This window comes from Athene cunicularia (assembly GCF_003259725.1).
Source record: "Athene cunicularia isolate RWA chromosome 1 unlocalized genomic scaffold, athCun1 chr1_part1, whole genome shotgun sequence".
Lineage (NCBI taxonomy): Eukaryota > Metazoa > Chordata > Aves > Strigiformes > Strigidae > Athene > Athene cunicularia.
In genome coordinates this window covers 101,571,437-101,593,375 of record NW_020799091.1, presented here as the reverse complement: position 1 = coordinate 101,593,375, position 21,939 = coordinate 101,571,437, and the positions used below count along the sequence as shown (strand labels likewise).

Here is a 21,939-nt window from a genome sequence, read left to right as displayed (position 1 = left end):
AATATTCCTGAAGGTTATTCTCCAAAGAGAACTACTCGCACACATTATAAAAAAGAAGTCCACGGTAATCAGAGGGAAGGAGTCTGCCCATCGCATCTGGAGTACAGACTGAATAAACAAATCCCAGAGAACATGTAAAAAGAAACAGCTCCAGCTATAGGATGTGCATGCTGTTGATCATCTCATTTGTACTGTCAGGTGAAATACAGGCTTTTCAGTCAGAAGGCATGATGCTCCTGTGTTAAGTATCATATAAATAGTAAGGTAGTCCTTTTCCCAAAGGGTTTGTAATCTGTTGGGTGGAGCTGTAGTCACGGGGATACGATCATAAATAGTGAATAATCTTGTAACAGATTAACAGCAGTCATGAGGGGAAAATAACTTGACAAAATAACGACTATTCAGAAATTGCATCCTAGGTTAAACAGTAATAAAAAGATATGAACACACATCATACGTAAGACTAACTCAATGAACAGCCAAGGAAAAAACTAAAATATAAACCAGTTTCCTTCAAAGCATGGAGTATTAGACTTTCTAAGAAGCAGACACTGTTTATGTATTCACCTGAGTACCTTCTGGAAAAAGTAGTGGAAGCTGTTACTACTACATAGTTAAAATTAATTTATGTTACCAAAATTACCTTTGATATCAAGTTGTCACAATTCAATTTTCTGTTGACCTAGTTGCAATGATCTGATAGATAAAAATGGGGTAATTTAAATATTTTACACATCAAGAACCTACTGAAAAAGCCACTGGGATTTAAAGATCAAACATATTAATGCAGAAAGTAAATAATTTCCAATAATCATGATCCTCATTCATTATCCCTAGCACAGTTTTTGCTATCTTTCAGTATTTCAAACTGAACAATTAGAAAGCATTCTTACTGGCCAGGTTAAGTCTGGAACTAAGATACAACTCTTACCTAAAAATTCCACATATTTTAGGTACACACAAAAAATTACTGAGTAGAAGCAAACAACAATTCAGGACTTTTTTTTTTTTAATTTTATTTTAAGGATAGTTGTATGTGCTGAAGTGATTTGTATTATCTTCAGGTTCACATATTTAACTGGAACAAATTCCCCTCTTCAGTTCCCTTAGTGATAATTAAGAAAAATTTCCATGTGATTCTGAACATGCTGAAAAACCCTACTATTATTTCTCAACCTGGAGGTCAGTAAGGAAGTTCAGAATGTCTGAATGAAGTTTAAATTTGTAGCAAAAGCAAAATGCAGAACTGCTCATACATTCACTAATACACATGAAACACTCATGAGGAAAGACTATACTGTAATCAGTAAATCAGCATCAATTCTTCAAGCTAATGAAGTATTAAAGTTATTATCTTTAATTTTGTTAACAAGCAGGCTGTGGGTATTATTAAGTATTATGCTGGTATGATCTACACATAAATAGATCAAATCTAAGAAGTTTAAAACCAATCTGGTCATCTGCAACTGCTCTACAGAACCAGATTTTTCACTTTCACGATTTTAACTCCCCCTATGCTGGCATGTTTCTTCATTTTTAACCCAGTGAAGGCACAAGCAGAGAAGACTAGTCCCTTCCAGATAAAACCAATTCAAATCTTCTTGTGAAGAGTAAACAAATAAATGCAAGCATAGGATTAAAAAAAAAAACCCAACACACCCAGACAATCCCATCAGATCCTTGCTTTGGTAAGTGAATGCCAATGCATTTCTACCCCGGATACTGCATTTGTCCTTCCTTTAGCTTCCTGTAACGAGGATGAGCAAAGTACAGAAACTCGTGATACCCCTACACTAACAGGGCCAGACAAGGCTGGCAGGCAGATGATGGTAAAAGGGAATTAACAGCTAGCTCCAGAGAAGACAGAGTGCCTCTCCACCAGTGGCCCCCCAGCTTCCCAGAGCCAAACTGGTGGTTCTGTGGACCATCCACCCCAATCCTGACCACTTACAGCCCTGCCTGACCTCCACAGAGCTTTCCGAGCACAAGAATCTCACACACAGTCAAAAAATGGAAGAGGGGTTGAATGGAGGACTGCTAGTTGTAGTCTACTCGGCTCTCAGTTTTCAGGGCTGTTGACAAACCATGTGTCCAAATTTGAAGGGCTTCACAAGAAGCAAAAAAAAAAAAAATCCTACCCCCCCCCCAAAAAAAAAACCTCATCAAAAGTAAGAATTGAGAGAATTTGGGACAGTTCTATTAAAAAAAACCACCAAATGCAAACTGCATGAGAAAGTTCTTGGGTTTCTGTTGCCACTGATCTCTTGAGAAGCATACTAAAAAACTGCTTGCTTTTCCACTTTCAAGGAGAATCTAGTATCTACGTAGATTCATGAATTCCTAGATGCGTAATGGATGCTTCATTCTTATGAATCGTGTATAAACATTCTCGACATATTTTCCACTGCAGAAGTTTTCTGCAAGAAAATCAACCTCTGCATCTGAACACAAAATCTCTCCTGTTAGAGTAGTTTTTAGCATTGACTATAAGCTTTCATGTGAAAGAGAAAGCAACCCAAAAGAAATTTCTGCTTGCATGATAAAGATGCCTGTGATTGTGGGTAAGGAACTGGAAGTGTTGAAGCATGTTTGACCTTCAAATGTCAGCATGTTCATCTTGCAAAGATTGCGGATGTTTACACAAGCATGAAGTGCTGTAACTCTTTCCCCAGGGACACACTCTGAGCACAGCAATCCATCCAGTGGGAAGACGGCTGGTGTCATCCCAGCACAGCTCTGTGGATGCAGCCCTACAGCCGCTGAATCCCAGCTTGCAATTTCATGGGAATGCTGCTGGGTCCGAGCCCAGTCGACGTGAGGCCGTACCTCTCCTTCATCCCGAGGCTGTCAGCGACAAGGTCTGATGAATGAACGTGTGCTAGACCTGAGCGACTTCAAGCATGGCCCTGTAATGCTGCCATGCCTCCCCTTGCCAGTTATGGACAATTTATCCTTCGAGAGCGGATAAACGCTGAGGCACTACATTGTCACATCTCAAGTACTCACTTTGTCAGTCCTCTTTGCCTGAAGGACAATGTGCCCTAAACCAGAAATACTTTACCGAAAATTAAGCAAGTTCTTTCATACACTTACTGAAAGTCATTCTGCAAACACTTTTCTAAAGTTAGAGATAAGCTCTCTGACACAAATTTTCCCCAAAAGCCAGGCTATCAACTAGGAATTACAATGTAAGGGTATATTTATAAACAAATATATAAAGTCTCCTAATGAAGACACTTTCACAGAAAGACACTTAAATCATTAAATACATTAAATAAATTGCCTGCCTAAATTAAAAAAAACAAATATGGAGATCAATTCATACCAGCACTCTGACAACAAAAAACTAATACACATAATGTTGGTTACAGTACATATATATACCTATTTAAAAAAAACCCTGTTGCTGTGGTAAACAAATTAAGAACCATTTTACTGTGCTATTTTAAAAACAAAGACATTTTTCATGAAAAGTAATTCTGATGTCTTGGTGAAAATATTGTGGCATAAAAACCCACCAGATCTAGAAACCACTTTATAACTTAAATTCAAAGTGATAGAGCTTTAATGCAAGGCCACCTCAAAATTCATGGGCATAATAATATGGTTGAAAGTAATGAAAAAAACAATATGGATATAACATAAAACTCAAGATGCACAATAACAACTTTTGTCCAGAGGCTGCCGATAGCCTGGAAGCACTGATAATTTACTTTCCATGAAACAAGACATAGTTCAGCTGTTCCCAGACCCAAGTGGACTCTAGAAGCAGTAACAGACATTCAGTGACAAAAAACAAGGAACCACACCTAGCATGCCCAAGTAATTTCTCCATTTGCTTCTGCACAAAGTAACCATCAAGTGGAATCGCTGCCTTACTCACTATTTCCTAAGGGACAGAGGACAGTGCAGCCACAGCTGTGAAACAGGTATTTTTGAAGCATGTCACAAGTCTAATTCACTCTCCCGCAAGACTTTGGAAATGCAGTTTCTATAGCATCACTCATAACCAAGAGGCTCTTTCCCAAAGTTCTGCCCACTACTGCGGCTTTTTCTCCTTTGGTTTCCAAAACCTGAAACATTATTATTCTGAGTTTCCCTGTTTTATTCAGTTCCAGTGTTGGATTTGTTGCACAGAAAGAATAACAATGCCAGCACTTGGACAACAATGTTCTACCATCCTGTCTACAAGATAATGGACATCAAATAATGACTGAAGAAACATTCAGCTCATTCCAATATTATAAGCCATATATGGGAAAGAAATAGTGGAGAGGAAAAAAAAAACCAAATACCTGAAGCATTTAAGGTGGGAGGTTTTTTGTTTTAAAAGAAGAATTAAATGCAGTTGTAAGGAAACATGAAATCACAGATCTGCATTTTTCACTGAAAAAGGGAAATTAAAGACCATTTAAAACTTTCATCAAATACCATGAAAGGCAAAACCAATGACCATTTTTGTTGTACAATACAAAGTCATCTCAGTTTAGTTAAGCTTTAAGTAGAATCTCTCACAGCAGTTAGGTCATTTGACAAACAGAGCAACAGATCTTCCTTCAACGCAAATGAAGCAACATCAGAAATAACCCTCAATCTGTGCCTATAGCAGTCATAAGCAAGAATGCGATAAATTTGTTTTACTAAACCAATTTGTTGAAGAATAAAATATAAAATAGAAGTTAAGTTGAGGCAATTATACATCTCTTTATACCTGATGAACCACTGACAGGTGTGCACGAACACCTTACCGCTCAGAACACAGAGCATGTTTTTGCCTGTGACAGAAGGGTAATTTTTTTCCCCCCTTTAAAATGCCACCTTGCCTTTGTACTAGAACAGACTGATCTCACTGCTCCTAGGAGGTATCACAGGGTCTCTCCCTATCTGTCTGGCTCAGGTAGCCTCAAGTAAGATGTGAAATGAGATGACAGGAGATGCATGGCTGAACTGATGAAGAGCTGGGAAGCGGACACAAGTAAGACTGGCTTGGATAGCAGATGCTGAGAGGAAGTAGAAGGGGACATGCAGAGAGAAGGAGACGATACTAAACTAGGAAGAAGATTACTCAGAAGGAAAAGAGAGGTGAAAAAACATCGGTGCCTGGGGGCAAGGAGACTTGAGAGGAATGCTGATAAACAAGACAGTAGGACCCAGTGAGCCAAAAAGGGGAGTTTCTTGCTGGAAAACCTGAAGGGGGAGAGAGAGAGAGACTCAGTGAGGACAGGGGCAGCAGCCTTCAGAGATACAAAAAACCAGGGGAGCAGCAGATAGAGAGGACAGGGCTACGAAGACTGATGACAAGTATTCTTTGATACAGGGAAGACACCCATGTAAGCACAAAAGTGCCTATCAGTCCAAAAAAACTTTTAGCTAAAGTGGTCAACAGCAGATACCTACAACAAAACATCAAGAAAGAGTGTAAGGTGTAGAAGATCATATAGCAGTACTTTCTAAGGACAGTGTTTCACCACCACCTCCACATTCACAAGACTAAAGTCCTTAATACCTGTTGAGTTATCCTGTAGTAAACTGTCCTGTTGGGCTTTGAACCTTTTTAGGCTCTCAGCATTCACATGAAGAAGAGGTGGCAGAGGGATGAGGAGCTCATACACACACTGTGCAACAAAATACACAACTATGCAATGATTTCTGTTTGCTTGGACCCTGAAGCCTGCTAGTCTCATCTGATAACCCAAGGTCTCATCATGAAAGATAGAGTGAATGACCATTCCTCATAACATCCTCTCCAAGCTACTCATGACTTTGCAGAGCACTATCAGAACTTCCAGGCAACTTCATTTCTGTGCTGGAAAGTTCTAATGTACTGTGTCATTCCTTGTACAGGAGCCATGTCATACTTCAAGCACTCACAAGCACTTTAAACTCTTCAGTTTCTACTATATACTTATTATGAGGAAGACCAGAACTCACAGTGTTAAACACAGATAAGTCCATAATTGGCAGAGTGGTACAGTTACGTTCTACATATTACTCCCCATTCTTCTCCTAACAACGCCTAATAATGCTTTTTGGGCACTAACGAACCTTTGTTTTCACAGAGCTATTAATAACTTCACAAGACTGAGACCTTGGGTAAGAGGCTACTCACAGTATCACCATATACATTGATAAAATTAATTTATTTTGTGCTTCTCCCACACACACTGCCTTTACTGTATCAATTTTCACGTGCCATTTTACCCCCAGTCAATCAGTATCAGAGGCTCGGCTGAAATTCTTCAGTAAGCCTTTATTAATTCTACCTTGAATAACTTAGTATCATCATCAAATGGGTCACCTCATGATTTACCCTCTTTTCAAAATCACAAGCATTTTCAATGTCACAGGCACAAGAATTGATCTCTTGAGATTCTAGTGGTGACCTTTCTCCACCTTGAGGATGGACCATTAATTCCTGCCTTTTTTTATCTATCTTCTTATTTAGCCACATAAGAGTTTTCTCTTCTATTCCATGGTAGATTAATTTCTTTAATAGCTTCTGGTAATCGACCTTGTTAAATTTCTTTTGAAAAATCAAAGTGGACACACTATCCATTTGTCTACCTACACTCCTTTAAAGAAAATAAATGAAAAGAGCCTCTTGCTGAGTACCACACTCACTGAGAAGTCCAATATTCCTAGGTGTTCAGCACTTCAAAAAAAAGCACCACCTCCCCCCCAAACAGGCTTACAGAAAAGCATTTCCAGGATCTTCCCTAGCACCTTTTGGAAACATCCAATGATTCCCATCACTGACTCTTCCTTTGCAGTTAACAACTGCATCAAATCTGTTGGCAACATTTAATCCTCCTCTTAGACCAGAATGTATTTAGCATTTGATCTTAACATTGCTTTCAGTTAGGTGACAGAAATCTGTGGGAAGATATTTCATTTGCAAATCAATTTAATGACATGTGGTGAGACCTACACTTCCATTCTCTCCCCCTATCTCTCCTTCCTAAAAGGCTAAGCAAACAACACACTTCAATTAGCAGAGTTCTCCCATTGCAAAATTAAGTACTGTATGTTGAAGGAAACACCATTAAAAAAAAGATCAATCAGCTCCATAGCACTACAAAAGATGCTTGGATGAAAAGTTCCTGATTTGTCTGTTCCAGAAGCTGGATGCATGCTATGAAACTCATGCAGTGGCTTCAGGCATTACTTGCAGGTTGTGTTCATGTGTGAATGCACACACCTATCAAACCCAAATATATGTACATGCTTCATAAAGAATCATTGTGTACATATGGACACATACATCAACACTGTTTCAGGTGCTTCACAATTTGGAGCCCAACTATCAACAGATACTTCTGGTTTTGAAGCTTCTCGACAGCCTTTCTCCAGCCTTACAGCTACAGACTAGAGATGACACTCCTCGCCCTCACAACCTTTATGAAACTATAAACCTGTGTCTCCAAAGCGCTCAGGTAAGGTTAGAGAAAGTTTTAAGAGGAAAATTAGTTTTGCGTTCAGGCAGGATTTGAGTGGCAAGCAGTAACTAAGGCTGTGGAAAGGCCAAGCCAGAAGGTCAGAAGAAAACACCAAATAGCTCACTCGGGCACAGGCAGTGGGGCCACCCTGCAATTGCAGGCTCCCTGGTACTCCCTGCACAGGAAGAGCTGAGCTTAGCTTCCCCCTTTCCTAATTTTTGAGCTCTTTTTAACTTTACTAATACTCTTTCAGCATTACTTTTTGTGGATACCTCATTTTATATAACGCACTGCAGAAAAACCAGGAACGTGCTGCTTTTAATCCCTGACACAATCAGTCTGGGCAGAGGTAAGAGAGACAGAAAGCAGTCAGTCCAGCTAGCATTGGCCATTCAAGCAGAAAGTTGATTTATATTTTAAAGCCCCTAAACATTAAAAAAAAAAAAAAGAGGAGAAACAGTATTTACTACTATTTGTAATGCTGTCTTTAATAGATAAGCTATGTAAAAGACTTTCACATATCAGTGACAGCTTCCTGTGAGCTGTTGCTGAAGCGTATACACCACCTGCCTTTGTTTCCTTTGTCCATTGTAGAGACACAAACCCACCCCTCATTTTTCAATGTTTACCTACAATGAATTCTTGTACTACTGTAGAAGATCTGCAGAATTGTTATGTTCAAGATCTAAAAAAGTTTCTGTTGTGACCTGTTCCACAAATCCTCCTCTTACTAAAGCCTTCATAAAGTCACCAAACAAATAAAACATATGTACACCCTAAAAATGCAGAGAAATACATGAGTTCAGATTTATTTCTTCCCATGGACTCAATATACAAAAAATAAGATGTTTTATATTTACTCTTAGTCATACATAAAGGTACATTCTGGCCACCATCAGAATGCTAATTTTGCTGTATCTTTTCACTTCAAGGTTTCCATGCCTTCAGCTAGGATTTGGCTAAACCAACAGCTGAACCGATGTTTGGCTCAAGTGAGGAGGAGGTGGAAGCCTCCAGAAATAGATCCATGACTGCCTGAAGAAGTTTTTGTGCTACTGGTGGGCGATCTCATTCAGGATTTCTCCGCCCACTCCCCACCTCTTCCTCCAGCTAATGATATTTGTTCCCGAAACATGGCAAAGGCCACTTTTAATAGTTTATACAGTCCTGCTCTGTGAAGAAAATATTAGGAAAGATGCAAGGCAATACAGCTGCTTAGAATTATAATAAAAATATAAGCTCATTATTGTTTGTATGAATGATCATTAACCCAAACGATACTTTACAGACACTTTCTTCTGTATTACAGAATCTGACTGTAAAATTCGGGACAATAAGAGTTCAGGTATAATAGAAAAGCATTTCTGTTCAATGAATGGGCATGCTCTTTATTACACTACTGCACATTTAAGAACACACTTTAAGAAGTGAGGCTCTAAAAGCCTGCCACAATTAGCTCAGCCGTGAGGATTTAGAAACAGGAGAAAACAGACTTCCAGCACAACTCCGAAGAGCTGCCAGTGTGCAGCCAAGCACAGTTTTGGACCTGGGTAGGGTCCTGGCTAGGGAGCACCTGCCAAGGCTTTGCTGCAGTGGAAGGAAGCCAGTGTGTTAGGACATCTCATTATCCCTGCAGTGCTTGCAGTTTCACAAAAATATGTCCCTAGCCTGTGCAGGCAGGGCTTTCTCATCCACCCGCTAGCACTATACCAAAAATACCACTACTAGGCAAGAATATCGTCTGTGAGGGAGCAAGGAAGAGAGATGAAGTATTTCTCCCAATGAATAGTTGTGCCTTTCACTGCACCTAGGATTTCTCTACCCATGGTCTCCCCACTAAGCAATTCAGATTGTCAGTATTTTTGGAGATCCTCTCCCTCCTGTCAGCTAGCGCTGTCAGAAAAACTAGACATGATGTAGTCATGTAGGCTGAAACTAAATGCATTTTTTTTATTTTAGGAAGAGTGTGGTGTGAGGCTTGTCTGCATCACTCACATGGCTGAGCAGACACTGAGGCAAGCTGGAGGCGGATAGCTAAACGAGCAGGGACAGGAAAACTCTGCGACAATTATTTAATGTCATTCTGTTGATTAGGCACTGCATGGAAGAGACAGTGGAAAGTGCTTCCAAAGTATCCAGAAGAGAAGCTCTATTATTGCAGTCAGAAATAGGTGCACTAGACAGCGAGCTGAGAAGAAAAAAAAAATAGGAGTACTGCCATGTAACAGGCATTTCAAATCTTGTGTGAAAAAATCCCACAGTTGAAATCACAAGTAAACTACCAGATGAACCAGAAGAACTGTCAATTACATATATCTCCATTTAAATGATTAATTCCAGGCATAACCTTGGTGTTTTCTTTGGTATAATTGGCTAGGCATGCATATCAAAACCTGAGTATGCCTTTTCTTCTGACATCAGCAAGTGGTTAACTTTACAAGCTGTTAAGAGTAATAAAGCATGACAAGTTACTAAATATTTTCCAAGATGTTTATGTTGAAAACAGAAGTCAGCTTTTCACTACAGAATCAAACAGCAAAATATACTTGTGATATAACCTAATTCACTTGTTTATGAACAAATGATTGCAAGTAATCATGTTTTGATTGACAGAGGCTACATACATAATGTTATTACAATACATCTGGATCTGAATACAGTGCTTCGCAGTATACATTAAGAGGATAATGAATCGGAGTCACATGTCAATATGCAAGCACACACTTTACACAGCACAGTTGATCAATGCCCTGGTACTTCCTCTTTACCCTACACCTCGAAGTTGTTTGTCTGCCATGCCCACATATCGATCCGCTAACATGAACATCTGCATAGTTAGCTTCTCCTCTCTCTTCCAGGCTACAGTGCACAATGAGCAGCTAGACTGGGGTGTATTTCACCAACAGTAAAAAAACAGTAAAAAAGTGTAATCTATTCAGAAATGTATAGCCATTCACTTATCCAAGGTATTCAAAGAATCATGGCATTGGAACAAGGATGCTTGCTTCTGCTCCCAGCCAGGAACACAGAGTGAATGACCTCATTTCACAGCCCACACTGCACAGATTTGCCAGCTGCTTTTCCTCAGGCAAAAAGTGAAGAGAGGAGAGAGCAAAATACTACTGCTTACTGCCCACACTGCCCCAACACAGGTAGAAACCCTGTCGTCCTGCTGCAGCCAGTGGCAGATCTCACTCGAACGTTAACAAAGCCAGGTTTGCAGCCAGGGTATTTTTCAAGAACGGTTTCCATAAAACAAAGTGGAAATCATGGGCTTCTTGACACTGCCTGATGGAACCCTGCAGCCACGCCACACAGCAAGCTGTCACCGTTTTGGAGGGCTTGATCTTAAAAGCACGTGCTTTTTGCATTCTGCAGGTGTGAGAACGCCAGCACGCACACCTGACACCATGCCAATGAAGTGCTGCAGATCTTCACTCTTCTGCCAGCATATCTCATAGCTCATCACCTTTGCCTGAGCACCAAAACACATTCATGGCTCTATGTCAAGCAGCATACTCCTTAAACAGAATAATTTAAACCTTTAATCTTTGTATTACTGGAAAAAAAATCCCCTCAAATCCCATATTTTCCCTTGAAGACAGCAGTCTGACACCATCATTCAAAAGACCTAAATATCCAGCTAGATTCCTATTTCTGTCATAAGGTGGTTAAGAGAGCTTCAAGCCATAGTAAGCACACACTGGAAGATGTCCTTTTCTAAAAGCAGGAAGATAAATATAGTTTTAAATCAAATGCTTTCAGTGTGTTAAGAAAGGTATCTAAAATTTACTCAACAATTTTTGTCTTCACAACAAGTTTCCCCTCTTCAATGAACTGAAACTGTACAGGTAAGCCCATGTCTCTGGAAGCATGCAGTGTATACATCAGTACATCAGGTTTACTGCACAAGAACATTTTCTCAAAGCTTGCAATTTTAAGAACACTGCAAAGTCCTGCACATGGGCACAAAACTGTATCTAATTTAAATTAAACCAGGAATGCTTTTCTTTAGGTTCAGTTAGAACACTTTTAAGGGGCATATTTATGTGGTCACTGCAAAGACATGACTCAAATAAGGGGCTTTCATTTTGCCTTATTTAAATTATTGCTTTTATGCTTTAGTTGCATCCACTTAATAAGATATGAAGCTGTGTAATCTAATATATCTGATCAATATTACTAATATATACTGCTACAAAGTAACTGCAGTAAGTGCCATCACGTACAAGTCTCAGAAAAAACACTCATGAAGCAGTCAAGTGCTACAGTGATATGTTCTCTGCACGTCTCAACCTCGGCTGAAGGCTGGGATGCAAATGGACTGTGAAGATGCTCTGGCCTGAAAGCAGACACATTTCTGTCACTCACTGTTTCTCACCTCTGTGGAAAACAAATGTCAAGATGCAAGAAACTATAAGCTGAGTCAAGATAATGGAAGTGATTCTCACAGCAAAGTAAAATTTATAGGACTCATCCTGGCAATCAGCTGCCCACTGACAAACTTTCTTTTGGCATCTTAATTCTTACCAGAATTGATGAATTTAACAGTGATCTACATCAAGGATCTACCTGCACTAAAATTACTGAGGAAGGGACACTGCCAGTGCCCAACTTCCGAAGTTTCCCGGTAGTAGGCACCACACCAAGAGGCACAGGCAAGATTCAACTTTTTAAAAAAAATTATCTTTTAGCATTGACAAAGTATTAGCAGAAGAGAAAAAAAAAAAAAAAAAAAGCTCTCAGGACTCCTTAAGAATCCCTCCTCCCTATTCTAAAACAGACATAGTACTGCTTATGCTGATGATTAATAAAATCACTATCCTCATACCGATCTGTCTGTGCAGGCTGCAAGATTAGCTATCAAAATAAAATAAAAAACCACAACATGATATTGCATAAAATTATTTAAAAAAGATAATCTGTCAAAGCTGTGAGACACTGGCAGACTGAATTCAATCAGCTCCCTGTCTCTAGTCTACCCCTTGATGTACAAGACAGCAAGAGTATTCAAGGTATTTGTCTACAACTTTTAGACAAGAGAAAAATCAAAGTAATAAATTAAAAGAGTAACTGTCCAACAGGAAAAGTAAATGAACAGTCTTTGTTAAAACCCACAAATGACACTTCTTTTCTCCTTCAAGACTTCTGCTCTTTTCAGTGGATCTGTTCATCTCATGACAAGCTTCACCACTATGAAGGCAGGGAGCCAGTCAGAGAAGACAACATGGGCTGCCAGCAACAGATGAACACCCCACTCCTGGGTACTAATTAAACCCAACTTCCCATGATGGGCTGTACTCCCAGCCTCACATGTGGGTAAACACCACAATCCTCCAGCCTCCTCCTGTAATGCACTTTTACCACATGCAAGAAAATCCAGCTCTAGCCATACACAACAAGCAGAGAGCTGGTGGATGGACAAAATGACAGATAATGGCCATATTCACCATTCTTCCTCCAGTGGATGTAATTATGTGGCCACTCTTCCCCCAGTAAACTCTTGGACATTGGTATCTAAGGCCTTTTGTTTCTATTAGTTGCATTCCAGTTAACAATCAAAAGATGAATGGCATCACAGAAGAAGGATGACAAAACACAAGCAGACACAATTGAATAAGCCTTAATTACAAGGAAATCAGGCAAAAATAAAAGTATATGGGGGAGATTTTAAAACAGAAAATTGGAGCTAAGGGCAAAGCATTAATGGGCATGAGGTGCTTAAATGTCTTTGAAATTTTTGCCTCCAGCAAGCAAAGCCTACCTTGCTACCTAAAACAGCAGATATTAAACTTGTGGTAATTTTTCATTTGAAACCACAACTCACGAAAGATACCTTAAAAGTCCAAGTCTAGTTCCTCACTCCTGCAGGGAACTGTACATAGGCCTGTTCATAAATTTATGAACTTCCTTCTAAATCAATAGACTTCTTATTCCTTTTACCAGAAGACTGTTGGAGATCTTTACTCTTGTAGAAACTTCCTTGTAATTTCCAGATTAAATTTATTCATGGACAATTTATATTCATTTGCTCTTGTGATGACATTGTCTTTTATCTTAAATTAGGCTGCAAGTTCTCCAGGGCACTGACAAAATCTACATAAGTATAGACAGTCCTGACCATAATAGTTCCCTGATCATAATTCAGAGCTTTGCTTATGATAATACAAAAAAATAATAAAAGTTAGTTTTTATAGTTCCACTAGTGTGATCTTCTTCCACATCTCTAATTAATGCAAGTGCACTCGTGTGGAATTCGATAAAAGATATCGTGATGAAGTTAGGTGAGACTGCAGGTCTGTCCCACCTCTAAGAAGTTGCTCATCTGGCTCTACAAGTGTATGGACAATACAGGTTGATGTTTTTATCTTGACTATGAAAAACTATGGAGAAAACACAGCAACAAATGGGTAAAAAGCATGTCTCTCTTTGCATTAAAACTTCTGGTGAAAGCAACCAGCTCACCTCACCTGGAAGTCTGGAAAACACACAAAAAGCAGCAAGTCCCTTCCTGCAGTCAGGATTCAGAAGCAGGTCCTTCCCTGCACCAGAAGTCTTAAATTTGGGTTTTCCTTGAACACTCTGCTCAGTATAAAGTAGACCTAACCTACAGTAGAATCAACAACAATATACTGCAGGTCTAGCAATGCCTATTTCATATCCATACAAACAAACATCAGATCTAAAAATTTTAGCAAACAATAACATTTCACTGATACTTCTTTGGCACCTTTGACCATAGTGGTAGCATGCTTGTTAGTTACTCTGCAGTCCTGTCTTTGTTAAGTTGGCACACTCACTGCCTGGGCATCAGGCAGACTGTGATGCATTTTACCTATTCTACACAAATGAACAAAAATTCTAGGAAGAATGTGTATTTTCTGTATCTTCTTCATTATTTAGCTGATGGAGTAACTAGCCTGACTTGCTTTCCACACATTTTAGCTGTCCTGGCTTAATAGAAAAGCAAGTTCCAACTCTGAACTCCAGCATTTAAACGTGAAAGGGGTCTGGAGCACATGTCCTATGAGGAGCGGCTGAGGGAACTGGGATTGTTTAGTCTGGAGACGAGGAGGCTGAGGGGAGACCTCATCGCCCTCTACAGCTACCTGAAAGGATGTTGCAGAGAGCTGGGGATGAGCCTCTTTAGCCTAGTAGAAAGCAACAGGACATGAGGAAATGGCCTCAAGTTGCACCAGGGAAAGTTTAGACTAGATATTAGGAAGCATTTCTTTCCAGAAGGTATTGTTAGGCGTTGGAATGGGCTGCCCAGGGAGGTGGTGGAGTCCCCATCCCTGGAGGTGTTCAAGAGTAGGGTTGATTTAGAGCTTAAGGATATGCTGTAGGTGAGAACTGTGCTTAGGCAAATGGTTGGACTGGATGATCTCCAGGGTCCTTTCTAACCTAGAGGATTCTGTGATTCTGTGAAACTAGGCAGCCAATTTATCACCATTCAAATGGCAGTGGTAAAGCAACATACTTAAATAGCTCATGGAATAATCTCAAAAATGTATTGTGCCTAGAATGTTAATGAAAACAACAAATTAAGATGATTCTGTTTTCTGAATGCCAACAGAAGTAAGGTTAACAAAAAAATTTAAGGACTGAACCTCCTTTTTAAATCGGTGAATTGATTAAAAGCAGCAAGGATACAGGACAGAATAGCAAGCAGCTGCTACAAAAATAAAGTTGCAGAAAGAGACAAGGGAATTTATAAACTAGCTTTTGCTTGCTTTCAATAAAAACAGATTCCCATTGTCGTTCACAGTAAAAGACCAAGTACTAGGTATCCAAAAATATAATGGGAAGAAAAAAAAGTATTTATTTATGGAAGAAATGGATAGCATATATGCAAAAAACCCCTGTAAACTGGGCACGCACACGCATGTCTATATGGGAGGAAAAGAAGGGAGAGAACAGATAATGACAAAAACTGGGGGAGTAAGTAGAAGCCTGCTTTGCAATCACTCATGAAAACAGTAACAGGAAGAGCAGTATTACTTTCTCTGTAGTTAATGCAGTCCTAAAGGACTGACCAATTGGACAAAACCCACCTTGGAGAAGATGATAATATAGGGATGCAAGAGATAGTTTTGTAGATCCTCTTTTTCATGAAGAGACTGAAAACCAAAAAGCAGGAAAACACAGACTAAAACTCAGTCACTCACCCAAACACCTGTAGGGAACCACAATATGTGGGTGACCATTGCACTGCTTCCATCCCCTCTTGCACCAGTTCTGGATTGTAACTGGCTGGTTGGCTTCAACAACATTGGTGATTTGTAATTCAGGGTAGACCTAGCATTAGAAGTATAAAACAGACAAATGTTACCACAAATATGTGCTCTGGGTCATGAAATACTGTTACATGCGTTTATAACATGAATATCACAATACAATACTCGTTTTCCTATCTATCCCCTCTTCTGCTGTGCAAGGTTCACAGTATGAGTAGGTGCACTTACCTGGAGAGCTGGTGTGTTTGTTCATCAGTAAAAACATGTGGCTGCCAGCTCAGAATACAATGGTAGTAACAGCTGGCTGTCAAAATATAACTGACATTTATACTTCTTTACCTAAAGATCAGCTAAACATGTGTTTCACAGTTGACTAAAACACTCTCATCCATGTCTAGGCTATGGCTCTCATTGAAAGACTCCATATATTGGGCCTAATCTCCATATGTCTAAAATTAATAACGTGCCTTTATGTTTATCTCCATCATTTTAATAAACATCATAATTCTTTCCCACTGAAGTCTGCACAGTATTAACAGTCTGTTGAATCAGTTATTCATATTTAGGCTTACATCACCAATATAAGCCCATTTCTAACTTTCCTAAATTGCCAAGATCAAAATCCTATCCACCCTTAATACTGCAATACACTTCTACATCCACAATGATGCCACCAGCGAACTGGATGATTGATTTATTAGCAAGTCACAATTTTGATCAAGCCACATATTTGCCTTTATATCTTCCTCAGTTCCTTTATTTCATTCCTCTTAAAATTTTGCTGTCAGTAAAGGCTTATCTGATCTCTTTCTCCAAGGTCATGTCTTCACCACTGACTTTTTGGGAAGCCCCACCTCCCAGTCACCTTCTACACGCACATTTGAGTTCACTGGGAACACGTGACCTTGCACTATGTTGCAGTTCATGCTGTGAAAGGATTTCAGAGCATGCAAACCAGATTCTTTGCAGATAAAACTTAACAGGACTATGTGCCCCTGAAGCATACCTAATGGGTGGTTAGTCCATGCCACCAAGCTAAAGCTGACCAAAGCAAAGCCTGCAAAGAGCATTCAGCACGGATGCTCAGCTCCTGCTGCTTCACTCCGCACTCCCAACTCACTCCACCACAGGAATTGCTAACACAGACTATGGCTCTTGCTTTTCATTCTTCAAATTGACAATCTATCAGACCTAATATCAAACTCCGAAGGTACTAGTTTTCCTTTGCCTTTCCTCAAGCAACTCTTATTAATTTCCAAGTATGTCAGATGAGAGGATTTAAGTGGACTAAAAACTACAGTCTACCTATACTTACCACTGGAAAAGAAAACAACAATAGGAAAAAGCCTGAGGAAAAAATAAGTAATTGGAGATGATCCAAAAACACCCTGCAGAAAAGGAACATAATCCCAACTAAGGAAAACTAGGTTGAGATTAGGTGAACTCTGGGAGTCCAAAACCAGTGCTTGGAAAACCACCATAAGAACCTTGACAGCCCTGCCCCGAGGAAAAAGGATTTGTCTCAGCCACAGATCTCCCCCAAGCTCACAGCAAACCAGTGGTGCCAGTGCCTCCTGGCACTCCCCTGATCGAAGGTTTAAAATGTAACTGTGGGAAAAATGAAGGAAGCAGGCTATTTAACTGCAGCTCCAGTAAAAATTTCGAAGTTAAAAGATACTAACAAACAACAGAAACATAACAGCCCTTCCAGATTAGAGATCAGTAGTTTTTGAATGAATGGGGACTGGTCCACAGGCACCGTAACAACAGAAAGTAATCAAAGCATCATTGGAAATACTTGAGAACTTACTTTCATTCGGAGACAGGAAGGGGCTCGTATAATTGTAAAATTGAACTATATTAACAGCTTAATGCATAAAACAAGGCCAGGTACAGTAACAATGCCAAGGAAATAACTACAGAAAGAAACACTACTTAAACAATGAATTTTATGCTAAAGAGACTGAACATCACTTGCCTTCTATTAAAAAACAGCATTTTTTAATCAGATACCTCTTGCTTTGCGTAAGCAGTTCACAGAAGCCATCCAATATGTCTTTGGCAGCTTCAAGAGGCTTCAGATGCAACCTTCTGTGTTAATCCAGCACATGACATCCAGTTCACTTCAAGAAAACCCGCAGAGTAGAACTGAAAACTAAGGAGTTAAAGTTTCCTGCACTCAGAAGGTTTGTTCTTTTTGTCAGCAAGTAACCAGGGCTGATGGTCATTGTCTACATTACAAGTACATCACCATTTCTACACGAAGAAAGCAGCTCCAGAGGAACTTGCTGCTCCCCCTGCTCCATCAGTGCTTCAAATACCTAACTCTGAACTGAAACATCAAGGTTGCAAATTCAAGGCAAAGCTCCCCTTTCCTCTTCGATCTCTTCATCTTTTCCCTTCAGGTCTCCTCAGATCCACCAAACAGGTCTGCACATGCTCATGCTCTTGACTCTTATCACAGCACTGCCAAAATGGATTAGGATGTCACCATGGCAGGAAATTTCACACCTCAACTGCTGTGTAAGTATTACACTGCAAAGCACCATAGCTGCCTCCAGAACTAACAAGCAAGATACAAGAGACAGAGATGGTATTCTTTGGACACCGCCTTCAGCATCATCAGCTGCACTGTTCCAAGTTCATACATCTGCAGGCATCACATCTGATTAATTACAGCCCACAGTTACCTAATAGCGGATGCCATCACAAACCATGTGCTTGATATATCACAGCGTCAACTGACACGTTCTCATCAGGGACATTTTGACATTCCTCAGGGTTAAGTGTGACTTGTCATGTACAGAGGAAGTAAAAACCTTAAATGAAGACAAGTTAAAAAAAATATTACACAATGGTTGGACTGGAATGTTAAAAAAGGAAATTAATAAAAAACCTTAACGCACTTTATGCATCCACAGGAACATGTACATAGCTTTAAAATGCTAGAAAACAGGTTTCTGATCAGAACAAAGACACATTTAGCTGCTTTCCTGGGGTGAATTTCTAGTAAGTGAGCTATTACTGTAGAACATTATTGAAACAATAAGAATAGAGGGGGAAAAAATTATTATTTTTATTTTTGCTATTTTCCCAAACCACCATTTTAACTTCTGGTTAGTACAGTGGACCAAATTCTAAGTAGTTATCAGTTTGTCAAAAGCATGACCACAAAAAATACAAAGAAGCCTCTTCTTCTGTTTCTACATCAGTTACTAAACTCCTAATTTCCTTTGACATCCCACACAAAGCTGTCTACCCTTCACAAGAGAAAAACAGGCTTTGAATTTCACTATCAATAGGTTAATGCCAGCAAAGCTATGTGCTGAGGAAAGTTCTCCTCACTCGCCTTACATAAGGTATTTGCTCTGAATTGAAGTGGGACCTACTTATTGGCACAGAAAATTGAGCCTTGTAATTTATTTATAGTGTCCCTAATGAGCCACTGCTCCTTCCAGAGAGTCAGAACAAGTAGCTCCAGAAAGTTACAGAAGATGCAAACTTTCAGCGTTACCATAACTTGCTACAGAGTAATTCCTTTAATATTTTAAAAGAAGTGCTGAAGGAAACAAAAGTCAACGAAATCTAAAAATTTTAACTGGCAATCAAAAGTTACAGCTAGGTCTTAATTTACTTCTGTTTACATTACTAAGTTTCCTTATACAACAACTTCAGAAACAAAAAAAAAAAAAAATCAAAAACCCTCTCTACTCAGTCTACTCAGATTTTAATGTAATCTTGTTCACATTTGCATTTACTACTACTAAGCCTGATGACACTTGGATTTAGGACTAAAATGAAGATGTGCTTAATAAAAGAAAAGGTGGTTTGATCTGTCAACATACAAAGGTGTTGATGATAAAATGGTGACAATGTTACAATAAACCAGTTGAGTATGTATTAAATAACAGGAGATTAGGGATTATTTTAAAACAAATCTGGGAGAAACAAGAAGATACAGCAGAGAAAAACAATAAAGCAAAGAAGCAGATGGGCCCACACCCCACAGCCACCCCTCCCACATGTGGAAGGAAGAGCAGCTGAGAGGCCTCTGGGTGTGTCCCCAAGACTTCTGTGACCTCAAGAGTGCTTCTCCAAGTAGCCTACCCACTAGTAGAGTTTTCTCTGTTAAAGAGGGAAATGCCTACCTAACAAGGATACTCCTACTCAGCCACCACTTGGAAACATGTCCTACAAACAGTGATAATCACCTTTGATGATCCATACCGAACACAGACCAGTTGAGGTTGGAAGGGACCTCTGGATGTCACCTTGACCTCATTCCCCTACTCATGCAGGGCCACCCAGAGCTGGTTGCCCAGGACTGTGCACAGACAGCTTTTGAGTATCTCAAGGATACAAACTCTGTACATCTTGGTGCAATCCTGAAGTAATACTTGAGAGCACAATCAGATGAGAGTTATCTCTGATACTAAAAGACATTTAGATACAGAAGAATACTATTTTACCTCTTGATATTATTCATTATGCCCCTCATCTTCTGAAGTAACTCTGGCCATTCAGAATATTGTTTCTTCTGTCATATTTTCAAAGAAATTGGAAAGATTTACAAGGTTAGCTGATGATTAGGAGGTTAGTGAAGCTATTTCAATTTACTTCTGAACTTCTTTATTACACAATTCAAGTAACAATAACAATAGAAATAAGTACACATAAATCTTGAAGTAACATCAGTCTATATGATGGGAATTAGTGGTAGAGATTTATTCTTAGTTCTGCTTGAATTTAAGGATCTTTCCCTACATATTCCAAAAGCAGAATCATCACAAGGAAGGGAACAAGATTCAGTTTCAGAGTTACAAATGGTCTGAGTTACTAATGGAATATGCTCCATCCACGGGAACCTAAACGTAACACGCACATGCACACACTTCCACGTACACACAGTACCCCTTGTAAAATACAGGGTGGTGTTATATTTTAATATTAATTAAAACAAAACAAAAAAAACACAAATAAAAAAATAAACAGTATCTTAGACTAAAGAATGTAAGGCAAAATCTGGAATTGATGCCCATATTCGCCAACAATTTTGCATGGCAGAGAAACTGGGGAGGACGCAAAAACCCCCAGATTTAAATTAAGGTGCAAAATTAACACATAATCACCATTTTTTATTTAAACACCTCAGTATTCTTCTCCAAATTGGATCTCACATCAGTCTGAATTCTGACTGTTCCAAAACAGTTAGTTTAACTAATACCAAAGGCTGTATCAGCCTGAAGTGGACACTTTTTCTTATTCTAATTTCCTTCTATTCTTTTTCTTTAATCCTTCAGTTGTTTGTTGTACCTACTCATAATATCTTGGGCTTAAATTAGATCACACATTTGGTTTCTAGATCTTCCTTTTACTCTAAGATTCAGCACCTGGCATGGGAAGACTTTGAAGCCAGCCTGAATTCAAGTGTAATGTTCAACTCTGTAGTGTGACAATGAGAAAAAACTGCTCAGTCTCTGAAAGCACACTGTCCAGGTCTCTCTGCAATGTGCCACAGAACTGGTGCTAATGCACCCCAGATCTGACAGGTATGAGCTGGCATTCCGCTTGAAATCTGTCTCAGGCAATCAGTGATAATATCTATATTAAAAACTAAATGCAAGACTGACCACCGAAGCATTAGAAAGTAATATTCATTTAAGATAAAAAAAATGAAGAAATTACTGCTGTAAATAGTCAGAGCAAAAATCAGGATGGTTTTAGCAGCTGCAGCTTTAGCATCTTGACACATTTGAATGCTGATTTACTTAAAGGGTAAGATAATTTCAAATAGAATACAGTTTGACTACATCCATACTCTCCTCCCCCACCTTCCCTCAAAAAAGGAAAAAAACCCACTAAAGTTGGCCGGTGGAAAAGTTTCCTTCCAACTGGACCATGTAACTTTGTACTTTGAATATTCTATATTGACAATATCAATATTACTTTAGCACTGAGAACTGTTCACAGAATTTATCAGACAATTTGCTTTTTAAAACCCTAAAAACCGGAACGCTATGCAGGGCAACAGCGATTCTCGTCCTCCGTGCTTGCTTTTTCTCAGAATGGGGCTTGGTGAGCGTTTTCGGCCGAAAACGCGTTTTCGGCCGAAAACGTGCACGTTTGCACTTCCCCGCCAGAGAGAAGCTGTTAGCCGGGAATTCTCTTGCTGGTTGTAACAGCTGCCCGGAACGCTATGCAGGGCAACAGCGATTCTCGTCCTCCGTGCTTGCTTTTTCTCAGAATGGGGCTTGGTGAGCGTTTTC

The 21,939-nt window shown here is 39.5% G+C and overlaps 1 protein-coding gene across 5 annotated transcripts in view; it reads right to left on the bottom strand.

Moving 5' to 3' along the window:
• Positions 1 to 21,939, bottom strand: part of APP (amyloid beta precursor protein) — a 177,119-nt gene that overhangs the window by 131,402 nt on the left and 23,778 nt on the right. For all 5 annotated transcript variants that reach the window (XM_026867753.1, XM_026867769.1, XM_026867761.1 and 2 more), the window contains exon 2: positions 15,605 to 15,734. In XM_026867753.1, coding sequence (XP_026723554.1) covers positions 15,605 to 15,734 — 130 coding nt within the window. The remainder of the gene's footprint in view (positions 1 to 15,604; positions 15,735 to 21,939) is intronic.